This window comes from Fomitopsis serialis (genome assembly GCF_022376445.1).
Source record: "Fomitopsis serialis strain Sig1Antser10 chromosome Unknown B0H18scaffold_33, whole genome shotgun sequence".
Taxonomy (NCBI): domain Eukaryota; kingdom Fungi; phylum Basidiomycota; class Agaricomycetes; order Polyporales; family Fomitopsidaceae; genus Fomitopsis; species Fomitopsis serialis.
Genome location: NW_025954993.1, coordinates 143,121 through 156,140, shown reverse-complemented (window position 1 = coordinate 156,140; position 13,020 = coordinate 143,121). Strand labels below are relative to the sequence as shown.

The following is a 13,020-nucleotide window of genomic DNA, read 5'->3' as shown; positions in this document are numbered from 1 at the left end:
ATACCCAGTCTATGTCGAATTTCAGCTTACGCCCCTTGTGATTGAAGCGATCTTTGACTTACTGTGAAGGTCGCGCAGACGATAGAGCTCGGTATGCGGCGCACACTCGTATTTTCTCGCCTCCTGCATCATAGGTTCAAAGTAGTCCCTGTCCTCCGCGAGGAAGTCAACCGGCATGTAAATGTTCTGTACAACATCCAATGTGGCCCTTCGTTGTTCCGGAGACAGTCGATCATTGTCTAGATGCTGAAACAAAGTCATGCAGGCCTTGCTTCCATCGGTGAGAGGCATAGCGCGAATGAGTCCGGCTAAGCAACGGTTGGAGTCCAAGTCAAGAGGGCTGTCATCAAGTTCTGTGTGCGCGCGAGTGAACGTGTCCAGCGCCATGCGACCTATCAAAGCCGTAGAGGTGCTGTCCAAACCATCGGATTGCAGTTGACTACCAGATGCCGACACAGAGGGTCCGGATGCCTGTGAACGCGGATTCTGTCGTTTTGACAAGGCGTCGAAAATAGTTTGGCCGATCCCCGTCACATTTTCGATTGCTCGGGCAATAGGCATCGCCCGCACGCAGGTCGCCATCGCGCGAAGGACGTCTGTGTCGTCTGCAATGGAATAGATGTCCTTTAATAGGGACTTTGCTTCGCTGCGGGTGGTCCAGTCGCCCAAACATGACTGTTCATGTGCCAGCCAGTCAGATGCGTCCATCAATGTACGCACGTACGATCGACGCTGAGGGAGGGAATGATCGCGGATCTTTTTTATCCGATGGTATATGCGCTTTACGCGATCGGACCGAGACCTAGTCAGAGAAATAATACAGCCGTCGACTCGGTCGATGAAGAGAAAGACCGTCCGACACAACTGCAGGAGGACCCAGTGAACCACCAGCCACATGGGTTTGCAGGCCTTGCGGATCCACCACGCTTGGGGCGACTTGTAGGCACTGTAATCGACTAATGCAGGTGACATGGAGGTGAAAGCTAGAAAGATAAGCAAGGCACCGACAAAGATCGTACTCGGAACGGCAATGTCGAGGCCAAGCTCCCAGAGGTAGCCGACAATCCCGACAACGAAGAGGACGAGGGCGACCTGCAGGAGAAACGGAAGGATGCTGACCATGCGCTCCACTTGCCACTTGTCCATTGCGTGCCTACGGAGCTGCCACGTCCAAGCCTTTTGGGATGCGTCTTGCAGCCCAGCTTTCTCCGTCGCGTGGAAGTTCAGCCATTGGTTCACGGCTAAACCGACGGACGCAGCGCTGAGACTGAAGATCAGGGCGACGAACCACAGCGCAGCTATCCAGCGGGGCGCAGCGGGTGGCGAGGGAAAGCTTGTAGATGAGGAGTTCGTAAGAACCGTCAGCATCGGCACCGAATTCGAGGCATTGGCGGCCATGACAACGGCGTTCGTAGCCGTGTTACCGAGTTGCGCGGATATGCGCTCCAGGATGGCCGTGTTGGGGTCAGGTGTTGGCAACAGAACGGCATAGTACTGAACCACGAAAGCGGTGAGGACAGCGGAAAACAAGCCGGCCTGCAAGGGAATCATTACCATCTCGGTTGCTCGTTGCCGGATCACCATGTAGAACGTAGGCGTGAGCGTGACTCACAAAGACGAGGAGGGTATTGATTTCATTCCGCCATCGTTCTGCACGGTCCTTTTCGTAGGCCCACGCTGTATCTGCCAACTTCAACCACGCGTCTGGCGCTGTTTGCGGGTCTCGCGGCTTCATGAACTTCTCGAATACTTTGAACAAAGCAGGTTCATCCATCGTGGCCGACGGCGTTTGCGGCTCCCGCGCCTTCATAAACTTCTCGAGTACGTTGTATAGAGCGCTCTCCATTTCCGACGGCGTTGTCGCATCCTTCGCCGAGTGGTCTGCCGACTCAGGCGAGTATTTCGTTCCACCGGTATCCGACCGCACATTCAAACCCTTCTGATGTCTGTCAGATATTGACACGCAGTTGGATAATTACTGTTCACGCTCACCTCATTTGAAGCCACAGGCATGGTGTCATGGGGCGACGAGCCTGAGACTCCCGCAGTGCTCGTGCCGACTGGATTTGATGCCTGTGTATACAGGTAAGTGATCCTGTTCGCCCTTCAGCTTCGCTTATACTCACTGGCAACCCAGACGGAAAGCAAGCATTTTCGCTAGTGCTCGTACGATGGAAGGCAATGGAAGGCGCAGACGCTGGCTTAGGGCCGAGAGTCTCCGGGTCTCCTTCGATACATTGGTTGGATCGGACAGAAGAGTGGTCCGACGACTGCTACGCAATGTACGGATACAATGAAATACAGTCAGTCTTCCTGCTGTGCCAGCGAAGAATGAGAGTGCGCACCTCGGACGGGTCCATGACGGCGTCGGATGGTGACCAGTGTAGAGAGAGGCAACGGGGAGAGCGAGACGACGTGGCAGAGTGAAAGGCAGCTGCGTGTGGCGGGCTCAGACACACAGTCTCACGCGAGCTTGGGTAGGGGACGCGACGATTCGGGCTGTCCACGGAAGCGCACCGAAAGTGGCTACCACACGTCGACGACGCGAGGACGTATGCCACCTCGTCCGAGTCTGTGGTCCTCAAATGGGCGGAAACACCGCGGAGTAACATGGGAAGGAAGGTTCATGCCTTCGTAATTTTGATTGCTCGATGTCATCGGTATTATCCCGTTCCGGGAGCGATATTGTACCTACAGGGAAAGCGTGATTGGGCCGAGGCGTAGGATAGCCTGCGTGTGGTCTTCGTCAATGCGCAATGAACACGATAGGATTCCTGAGTGGCTGTGTGCGTACCATCTCTCTGCGCGAGTAAGTGTGAACATCGATGAGAGCTTGCTGGAGTCGTATAATTTAGCAGCAGCAACAGGTCCTCAACGGACAGAGACATCGAAGCTGTCAGGTGTGTCATATGGGTTGACCTCGCAAACGCACAAGTATCCACAATGAGGATGCCGATTTTGGGAATGATGAAAGCGACAGCACTGAGTTCGGGCTGGATGGTCCATCACGAGAGAATGCGCACGACTCACCAGTCATTTTCCCGGCCAATATGTCGGGCGGCACCCCAACAGCAGTAGGCAGGCTTGCGCAGTGGAGTCGACCGGGAATAAGACATCCGAGAGCCTTCGGGACACTGAGTTCTTTTACAGCTACAGTTATGCCCACGGCGCAGATCCGGAGCAGAGCCGCATCAACGCTGGTTCGACGCAATGCGGTACTGTCCTTCCATGGCGTGTCGTTGGACGTCCGTTCAAGCTGCCAATTGGCGAGCAGTTCCGGGCTCATCGGACTATGCGCCACGTACTGGAGCCCTGGTGCGTAGAAAGTACCTGAATAATGTGATTCGTTGGCCCACAGCACCTTCGCCAATCTCGCCAGTATCCCACATACGAAGTCTGGCTGTTCAAATGCTCGCTGAGGGATGCGAACGTGAGTGGGAAGTCGGCAAGTACTGTGTCGTGAGCTACTCACGTCAAACAATCCTCTCTTCGGTTGCCAAAGCATGGCTCGGAGGTTGTGTCAAGGGTCTAGGCCCGTCCACTTATGGAATCCGTAAGTAAGTAGGGATTGAAATTTGAGAGGATGGAATGAATAACGAACGCGGCCGCGTCCCGCTCGCACGGACCTCTGACCTCACGAATCTGCGCTCGACTTCGAAAAAGGCGAGACAGCGGAATCTGCACTTCATGTGCGTGTTCCAATACCGCAAGGCAAAGTCAGATTCGAGCCTCTGTGACACGGTGGAGAGGGCGGCCGCCCGGGAGCTCGGGATCCTTGACCTACTCGAGTGATGCGCGAATTTGTTGCGAGCGCGAGACTGGTTACTGTAGATGCGTCAGATAGGCTGGTCCGATTGCGAAGGTGTGCCTCCAGAGGGTGACCCGGTGAGAGGGGGTCTGACAGGAGCGCTCGTGACCGCGGATTGGCGCTCGTCCCGCACGCTTCAACCTTGCTTAATGCTTCCGCCCACGACTTGCGTTTTCGACAGAGCTGACCACCTCCTGCGCACACCATGTTTGACAGATGCGACAGTCTCTCCTAGTCAACACGACGGCTGGAACTCGACGAAGCGACAAATGCTACTAAGTAGGTCGGCGTTACTGGAGGAGGAGTTAGCATCCGCGAAACGCTCAAGATCACATCTTTACCAGTCGTCCGTTGTGCGCGTCTGCGCTGTCCTCGACTACTCATCGCTATTCTGCAGTACGCCCTCGAGCCACACGTGGAGAGCACCGGTATCATTGCGCGCCGCGCACCAACGGCCATGCTGGAATGACGGAATGTAGGGGAGGTGGTCGCTGAGTAGGCCAGCAGGAAACGCAGGGGAGTTCGGGATCGGACGAGGAGGGCTGGGCCTTGGTGAGTGGAGCAACACACAATAGCGCGAGTCGCCTTTCTCACCCTTCTTGCGCTGTGATCATATAGCTATATCACAAGTCACTGGTACATTTTGCAAGTGCCGTCGCAAGCTTGACCGTGACCTCTGAACGGCCTGTCATCGACTTCCGTAGACCCATATATACGGTCAGCCAGTCTGTCGCAAGTCTGTCGGACAGCGTCGTACGTATGTGATATACTCTATACATTCCATCTTATCAATCATGACATTAGCAGGCCGATGGGGGCTCCCTTGTTAGAGCCTACGAGGAAGACGACGTCACGCTGGTAGCACAGTGAGCGTTCGACATACCACCGAGGGTACCGCCGGCAAGAACGGGGTCGCTCTGAAGGCGGGGATCCTCGACACGGAAACTAAGCGAGCACCTTTTCCGTAGGAGAGCACCAATCGCCGCACGCAGTGGACGGACGCATCCTGGTACGTTACGCAACACCACACCTCATCTCTCCACCCGCTCGTCTCTCCACCCGCACGGCAACAACACCACACCGACATTCTTCTGTACGCCTCTACTCGGAACTTCGCAGTCCATCGTCCCTCGGTTCTACAGCTACGTCTGTTTCATCGAGGACAAGGGTCTCGACTCCAACTCCTTGTCTGGCCAACGCTCGCTCGTCGGCAACGAGGCGGGCTCCTTCTTCGACCATGTCCCCTTTCAACTCATTCAGGTTTGCGATAACTATCTTTTTTATCCAATAGATTCCTGATATAATGTACAGTGGGGTTGAAAATACATCGACAGAACCTTCCAGTCATTGTCACTGAGGTCTAGGCCGGGCCCCACTTATGTAGACATTACAAGTGTTCTTCACCGGCTTCTGCTCCTTCCGGTTTGTCCCGTAGCGTAACCCTCCGCCGCAGCTTAGGACAGCCGGCGGCGGAGCCTGTCGGTGTTTCTCTCATAGGCGGTATGATCTCTGCTGCTGACTTCGTATACGACTCCTGGTTCGTCCTTCGCGCTCACTGTCGGAGGCACACGCGATGGCGACCAGACGACTTCTAGGCATTCCGTGACTCGTTTCGTTTCCCGTAGAGCACTTCAGCGCGGCGCAGAAGACCCCTACGCGGCCCTGCATATGTTCGATCTCGCCGATTAGACAGCAGTCCAGATTCCGCGGCCCCCGGAGGCATTTGTCATCGTCTAGTACGTCTCACCTCTCCTGGAGCAACGTCTGCGGATCTTTCGAGCTGAGCCGTTGTCCGCAGTCGAGCTCTCCTGCCAGTGCTATGATGCTCAACACGTAGTATGTGGTCACGCTGGCGTGCAGGCTATTGTAGACTTTCGTAGGGCTTAAACTCACCATCGGCTCGGCACCACCTGGCCATGTGGCATAGCCTATATTAGATTCTAGGGTGCGTTGATCTTACCCTGCACTATGCACACTGGCATGTCGCTGAAACATCTTCCGAATAGGTATTCGTGACTTCGCCGCAGGGATTCCCAACCGACGGGGCCGTCAAACGGACGGCGGTTGCCTATCGAGCAACCGGTCTTCAGCCTGACCGTCGCAAGGCTCGGTCGAATACAGGTACGCGCTCACGGATAGCCCGACATCCTTCTTGCGAACTAAACTTTAGACCCGCATCCGACACTGTCCCTTCTCTTCCTAGACAAGTGCGTCCACCGTGTCTCGTTATCACCGCCAGACCACGCGTTCGCGCTCATTTCAGCGCGATGACGGTGATGGGTGGGCCCACACTTTCCAATGGATCTCGCCATGGCTTTGAACATCGATGAGGCATGTTTCACCCCGTTCTCGTGCCATACCTGAGACGTCGACTCGATGCTTATGCCATTGTAGTACTACGCTAGGACGTGTCCACGACGACGTCGAGCCACGTCAAACGCCTCATACACCTCTGCGACGCGGAGACTTGTCAATCTGTGGCAGCTACACGTCCAGCCCCGTGTGCCTGAGGACGGAACCGGGGAAGCTATCGCGTTCCGCTCCTCCCGGGGGCTCCAGACAAGATGCAAGGACGTGTGGGGTTCGGAGAGTGATCGCAGTTGCGTAGTCACGGCGCGATCTACGTAAGTTGCCACGCTCATGCGAGGGTTGCAGCGCCCCTCCTTCGATACTCGAAATTCGTCCAGCGAACCACGCACGTACCACAGGCATTATGTTCGCGTCCTCGATCCAGCAGACGCAGCTTTTCCTTGCCCCGTCAGCCCCTCCCCATCATCCCGCGCAATACCACGCAGGAGTGTTTTCGAACCGTTGATCTTCGGAGATCGCGTTGCGGGTTTACAGGCGCCAACGTCGGAGTCGGCTCGTGGTGTAGCAATGCAGCGTGGAGACGCGGCGGGCGACACTGCGGGGGTACAAGGCACACTGGCAGATGGTCCTGGCTGCGAGGCGGTACGTGGTATCTCACCTCGTGTACTCGGTCTTTGCTGACGACTTATGCCTTTGCTAGCCCCATGTTTGTACGACCAACAAGTGGAAGGATGCCAGTTGTCTTGAAACGGGAGGAGAGCACGGTGGTTTGGTGAACGGGTGGCGGTCGATGCTTACCTCTCCATCCGTTGCTCATCGTCCTCTGATGCATACGGCGTACCCCAGTAAGGTTTCAAGCTCGGGCGTGGTACACCCGTTGTCGCTCACCTGCAGTGCTTCAGTATAACAACTCTCGTGAATTGTATACGCGGCACCCATCAAGTCATGCGCGGTGGTCCTGTTCTGATATGTTCGCACACTCCGTTTTCAACGCTGAACGACGTCCACTCTCCCCAATTGCGCGAATAGGCAGTTGGGTCGTAAGCGCCATGCTCACCAGTATAGAACGTGCGCTGATGCAGTTGCATTGCAGAATGATGCAGAGGCTAATGCCATCGTCGTGGCCGCGAGAAAGTTTCATGATTAAGGAAGACATACCGCGTCATCACTCCTTACGACGCACGACGCAACGTCCTGGAGCGAAAGCTGACAGACGCGGGACTCCCTTGGGAGAACAAGTACTTCAACGTCGACCCATTCCAAGGTGAGAAACAGGCTGTGCTCAGCGGACGCTCGGTTGACACGTGAACGTACGGTCAGCCTGAGGCAACGAAGAGGAATACATTCTCATCTCTATCGTTCGTTCGGACAGGCTCGGCTTCCTCGCCAACTTGCGGCGAACCGATGCCATGCTCTCGCGCTGCAAACGCAGCATGGTCATCTGCACAAGCCTGGCGTTCATGGAGGGCAAGGCCAGATCCTCGCTCGTGGGCCAACTCGCAAAATAATGGGAGGACGGATGGGTTTCCTGACGGGACACGTTACGGGGGAGGTTCTAACGGGGGCTCTGCTTGACCTTGTTGCCTTCAATGCTCGTCATTTTGCTTGCTCCCATTATATGATACCGTCTATCTATTATTCTACCGTTGTGCGTACAACGACAAGGCACTTCCGTTCTGACATGTTGTCGGCCACGCATGACCAAAAGACAGCTATGCTCGTCACTCTTGGCACAATAACGCACCCTGTCTTGAGCTACAGCACTAACAATTTACATCATCACGTCCTCGTACATCACGTCGTCACAGGCTACGACCGGGTCACTCCTCAAATAGGCAGCGATTCGGATTGGCCTGATCGTCGCTCGCTGAGCAAACACCATGGCAAAGTGCACACTGGGCTCGTGTCAGTTGCGGGCGCCGAGTCAGGGTATGGGAGCTTCGCACCTCAGCGCTCAGCCGCTGCCTTTCCCCAGTAGACCGGCACAATTCAATCGCTCGTCTCAGAAGAATCCCTCTCGGACATCGCCGCCCATCTCGTTCTGAAGGGTGCGGAGCTGAGTGTAGCAGCCTTGTACGCTTCCACAGGCCGAGCAGGTAGCTCGCCCAACCTGAGCAGGGCGACCTCCTGCTAGTGCACGAATCAACACGGCATGGGTACGAGGAGATCGGAGAACCCGTGGATACAGCCTCAGAGACACGGATCGGCGTACAGGTCGCTCGGTCGAGCAAGCCCAGGATGCCGGTCCGTTGCGAACGACCAACATAGACCTGGCCGTCGCGTCGTCCTGCACCTCGATGCTTGTCAAGGAGGCGGATGTCGTTTCAGCAGCACCGCGCTGTTTCACTTGACCATGAACCGACCAGCCATTGCACGACGAATGGCGCGTGTCCCAGTACGCGGCGGGCCTCAGGCTCGCGACGTGCGACAGCTCAGAACGCAGATGCGACAGGTCGTCAGCCTCGGTGCACTCACGGGCAACGACCGTTTATCATGCTGCCTGGCCTGGCGTGGATCAGTCCCCGCTGTGCTGTGGATCAGTCCCCGCTATGCGTCAGAGTGTCGGTGACTGAGTGAAGGCAGGTCTTATCCACCGGCCAGAATGAGCTGCGAAAGGGGCGTCCAGTAGGACTCGGTCGTGTCGCGTGCGGATGTCTGCAAGGCGTCCGTCGGTCCACGTTTCTGCCGTCGTGAGCGCGTGGACAAGGACAGAGACGACCTGCGTTCGCACCTTCCTCTGCTCGCTACTGCCCTCCTCGCTCTTGCCTCTCATCCTCGTCTTCCGCGCCCCCAGCCTCCCGGCTTCGGTCATATTCTTCCTCCCACTGGTCCTGTTGTCGCTGACTTCTCTTCCCAGGTCCCTCTGTGCACGTCGTAGCACGGCAAGTTGATCCCGATGCGTCGGTCTGCGTGTCAACCGTTCCGTGAGGTGCGTCCGTACGTGCGCGGATGAACGTACTGCCTGACGCGTCCACCAGCTCTCGTTCTCGCCCTCCACGCCTCGTGTCGTCCAACCCGTCCGCCCTGCTTGTGTCCCCGGTACGTACGTCGCGTCCTCATCCTGAGTCCTGACTTGGCGCGTGTTGACGTGGTTTGTCCATGGGCTGCTGTACGTCCACCGTTCGTGAACGCGTGGCCTACGGTACCCGCGCCGCGCTCTCCGGTTCGGTACGCGCGACGTCGCTGGTTCCTCTGCACTCCGCGGGGTGGCCTGTTGTGAGATTCTCGCAGTAGAGCGTCGCGCTGGCAGCATGCGACGGACTCTGGAGCGGGTTGGGTGTCCGTATGTATGCGTGTCCCGTGTACTGCGTATCTCACTGACGACAGGTGCTAGAGCTGACCCGCATCGACGTGGGCGGCGCGTAGAGGTGGCGAGATCGGGATGGTGAGAGGCGGCGAGCGACCCAAGGATAGAGGGGATGTTGGGTGCAATTTGAAGTGGGAGGGGATGCAGCTGGCGTATGATCAGACAACGTAGTGAGTGTGAGCATTCGAGACGCTTACCCAGCTAATGCGGTGCCACGCGTGTCCTCATGCCATGCGTCCGTACGGTACCCGTTCGTCCTCGCGCTGCTGGCCTGCCGATACGTGGAGCCCGTACGGTCCGAGTGGTCGTTCGCTGGCTGAGTCGACGCTGCTGCGTGGGAGGTCGAGGCCGCGTCTTGAATTGTGAAGGGAAGGAGATAGTCGGTCATACTTACGGTCGAGCTGCGGAACTAAAATTAGCGTGAAGCGCCCGAGATTGCATCTTTACCGGTCGTTCGAGTCAAGTTCGAGTCGGCGGTTGTCCCCGACCACTCATCGATATCGCTTCTCCGCAGAACACCAGTTGGCCACGCAAAGATGGGGCCGATGTCATCGCGTGACGGCATATGTAGGCCGTCGATGGAGATCTATTCGACCCGGAAACGCAGAAAGTCGGTCGGCGGTCGGACAAGCAGGACCGAGTGGAGCAACGCGATGGCGTGAGTTGCATTACTCATCCTCTCTCATCTAACCCTGTAGTGCTGCAGCGATCCTGGAGGCCGGATGGCCTGTCGTGGAGTGCCACGCATACATGCGATGATCCATCGCCCGGCGTGGTATGCGCGTCGCGGTTGTCAAGTGCTACGTTCTTCTGGGCGCCGAGAGGTTAGCAGGGAGTTGCTTTGTCTGAGCCTGCGAGGAGACAAGCATACCAACAGTGCGCGGTTGGCGGGGTCGGGAGTGGTGCCGAGGCCTGGAGCGTCAGTGCAGGAAACGGATGAGCCTCGCTGTCTCAACTAGGAGAGCGTCGCCGTCGCGTCGTGCGTGGTGGACGTCCTGGTACGTCGTGTGCACTCCTTTCGTTTCGAACGCTGAACGACACACAACGATCTCCTCCCCCTAGACGCATGCGTAGGTCTTCCCGCTCCCCTACATCTCACTCCCAGTGCCCGTCTCGGAGCCGTCAAAATGCTGGTCTCAACACTCGCGGAAACAAACGCACACCAATATCCTCCAGCGTATTCCTAATTGGGGACCCGCTGTCCTCACGTCTTGTCAGCGAGGATAGGCATCTCGGGTCTCGCTCCTCGCTTAGCCTCCGACGACAACGCCTCCCTGCTCGTCGACGACCAAGCGGGGTCCTTCCTCGACCATGCCCCCCAATCTCTCTGGTTCGTGTTATCTGCTTCGCCCAACATCTTCCTCATTGCGCGCGCAGCGAGATCGGAAATGTATCGATGAAACTTGCCGGCGACCTTTGATGCGCGGTACACGCTGACATGGCATGCATCATGTACGATAACAGGTACGTTCTTTTCGCTCGCTGTCGGCAATAGTGATCTCAGGGCCGTCCAGCCGAGCTCTTGTCCAGGTCGGTCACTGTCAGCCTGGAGATTTTGCCACTCAATCCCTGCATTGGCACGACCCGCAAGACCCCTACGCAAGCCAGCTGTCCAGATTCGCAGACAATAGCGAAAGTGGGGCTTGTCAGAGGTCGTTCTCAAGACACCTATGTTTATCTCTCCTTGATTGGACGACGGTGCCGACTCTGCGGCCCCGGAGGTACCATAATCGTTCGGGTCTCCCTATCTTAGACTCGTTGCTTGGACCAGCACTCTTGGATTTCTCAAAGCGAATTGTCGTCCGACTTCGACTTCTCCCCTGCTACGACATGCGGTACGCGGTCACGGCTGTTCAAGGGTTTGCAAGATCGCGGCATCGTCCCTGCCGAACGTTTTTTCGCTCTCCCTTCTGGTCATCGTCCTCCACTCCGGCCATCGCGGGTATCGCTAGGGCTACTCTGGAGCCTGCAGGAACTGCATGACGCACTCCAGCTGCGGCTCATCGTCATCTCGGCTTGTGGTCTCGCGGCATGAACCCCGTGCGTCCATCCGTACCTCTACTACTACAGCCCGCTGACGCATCTTCCCAGCAGTTCTTCGTGACATCGCTGTAGGCATCTCCGAGTCGAACGGATGGCGCTTGTTGATCGGGAGACTGACCATCATTGTCGCGCAAGGCGAAGACGACGTCGTGCGAGGCGAAGGCGATGTTGTGCGACATGAAGGTGAAAGGGGAGGTGATGCTGCACACAATGAAGCACGACCACCCGCCACCGACATATTCGATCGCATTCCCACCGAAATTTACGAGACTGTCTTTGAACACATGGACCGGTTCACGCTGGTCGTTGCCGCATTGGTTCCCCGGGCATGGTATCCTCTCGCCACTTCCAGTCTCTACTCCACCGTCGTCATCGCATCACGCGCGAGCTACGACCTGCTGGTGATGCAGCTTCGCACGTCATCCCGTGTCCAGCGATGGCTACAGTCCACACACGAAGTAACGCTCGGGGATGTTTGGACCGACTCGGACTCAGGTATCCCCTTCCTGGACGCATTTCCTCTGGTCTTCGGCTATGTATGTCCTGCTCTGCAGGTGCTCGACGTCACTCGCATCCTGCGTCCTAATATGCATCCGACTTTCCATCGTGCCCTGCGTCAGTTCCAGCACATTGTGACGTTACGGCTGTATGATGTCCAACTGAGCAACAGTGTCCAGTTGCGGCAGATTGTCTGCGCGTTTATGTGCTTGGAAGAGCTCGAATTGTACCGTGTGCTACTCATCCAGCCACAGCTACGGCGCTCTGCTGGTGCTAGGCTCCAAGATAACCCTTTCCGGGATCCCTCAAGCGACTCCGAGTCGAAGCGGACAACTTCGACAATTACATGCAGGCGTTCGGACCGATGGCCAATTGGCTTGCAAGCTCCGGGATCTGCAGCTCCCTGGTCGAACTGGTGACGGTTTTCATCGACGACTCGGGGTACTCGGACACGGACGTGACAGGCCTTGCCATTGAGCATGTCAATCGGCTCCTCGAGACTACGGGGCAGTCGCTGACCTCTTTCCATTGTCAGAGCTATTTGGACCTCCGTGGTAAGTAGTCTCTCCCAGGTCCTCGTACTGAGTTGATTATTGAACATCTCACAGATCGTCCGTCTTGCAATCTCGTGAACAACACGGCCTTACGTCAATTGACGTTAGAGTCGAATTTCGACCCCTATCAGCCCATAGAGGACTCGGACTTCGCACATGCAGCAAGCCAACTTTGTGGAGTCTTTTCGACGGTCCGAAGTTACCAGCTCGAGCATATCACGCTCCACTTCAGGTTCCTGCTCCACGGCCCTCCGAACGAGAGCTTCAGCGAGTCTTGCAAGAAGCTCGAAGCCGGCTCTCGCAGCCTGCACAGTGTCTTGGTTGGGCCGTACTTCGACGCATTGAAGGACGTCAAGATTGAGATCCAGGTTGAGTATGATCCCGATGGTGGTGGCAAGAAGCAAGCGGACGACCTCGCCAGGGCGATGGCTCCTTTGCTACGGCGATTGTTCATACCATGGCATGATCGTGGTATACTAGCCATTGCCACCTACGTGATA

The 13,020-nt window shown here is 56.8% G+C and overlaps 5 protein-coding genes across 5 annotated transcripts; 2 read left to right on the top strand and 3 right to left on the bottom strand.

The window, feature by feature from the left end:
- Positions 1-924: 924 nt before the first annotated feature.
- On the bottom strand, positions 925-1,735 carry B0H18DRAFT_876704 (uncharacterized protein; the record flags this gene model as incomplete). The annotated part of the gene is made up of 2 exons (XM_048040502.1): positions 925-1,536; positions 1,613-1,735. Coding segments are annotated over 2 exons (735 nt in total), but the record flags the coding sequence as incomplete, so codon positions are not given.
- A 4,950-nt stretch (positions 1,736-6,685) lies between these two features.
- Positions 6,686-7,626, top strand: B0H18DRAFT_1119164 (uncharacterized protein; the record flags this gene model as incomplete). Its single annotated transcript, XM_048033909.1, has 4 exons — positions 6,686-6,760; positions 6,819-6,824; positions 7,271-7,382; positions 7,445-7,626. The coding sequence occupies 4 exons, from the start codon at positions 6,686-6,688 to the stop codon at positions 7,624-7,626; spliced, it is 375 nt and encodes a 124-aa protein (XP_047893379.1).
- A 1,226-nt stretch (positions 7,627-8,852) lies between these two features.
- On the bottom strand, positions 8,853-9,483 carry B0H18DRAFT_1007394 (uncharacterized protein). The gene is made up of 2 exons (XM_048028729.1): positions 9,078-9,483; positions 8,853-9,024 (listed from the first exon to the last, which is right to left on the bottom strand). The coding sequence occupies exons 1-2, from the start codon at positions 9,369-9,371 to the stop codon at positions 8,863-8,865; spliced, it is 456 nt and encodes a 151-aa protein (XP_047893378.1). The 5' UTR covers positions 9,372-9,483; the 3' UTR covers positions 8,853-8,862.
- On the bottom strand, positions 9,449-9,886 carry B0H18DRAFT_1211254 (uncharacterized protein; the record flags this gene model as incomplete). Its single annotated transcript, XM_048036410.1, has 2 exons — positions 9,623-9,886; positions 9,449-9,572 (listed from the first exon to the last, which is right to left on the bottom strand). Exons 1-2 carry the CDS (start codon positions 9,811-9,813, stop codon positions 9,449-9,451), a joined length of 315 nt encoding a protein of 104 aa, XP_047893377.1. The 5' UTR covers positions 9,814-9,886.
- A 1,943-nt stretch (positions 9,887-11,829) lies between these two features.
- On the top strand, positions 11,830-12,133 carry B0H18DRAFT_1007387 (uncharacterized protein). The gene has a single exon (XM_048028728.1). It carries the CDS (start codon positions 11,940-11,942, stop codon positions 12,102-12,104), a length of 165 nt encoding a protein of 54 aa, XP_047893376.1. The 5' UTR covers positions 11,830-11,939; the 3' UTR covers positions 12,105-12,133.
- Positions 12,134-13,020: the final 887 nt, after the last annotated feature.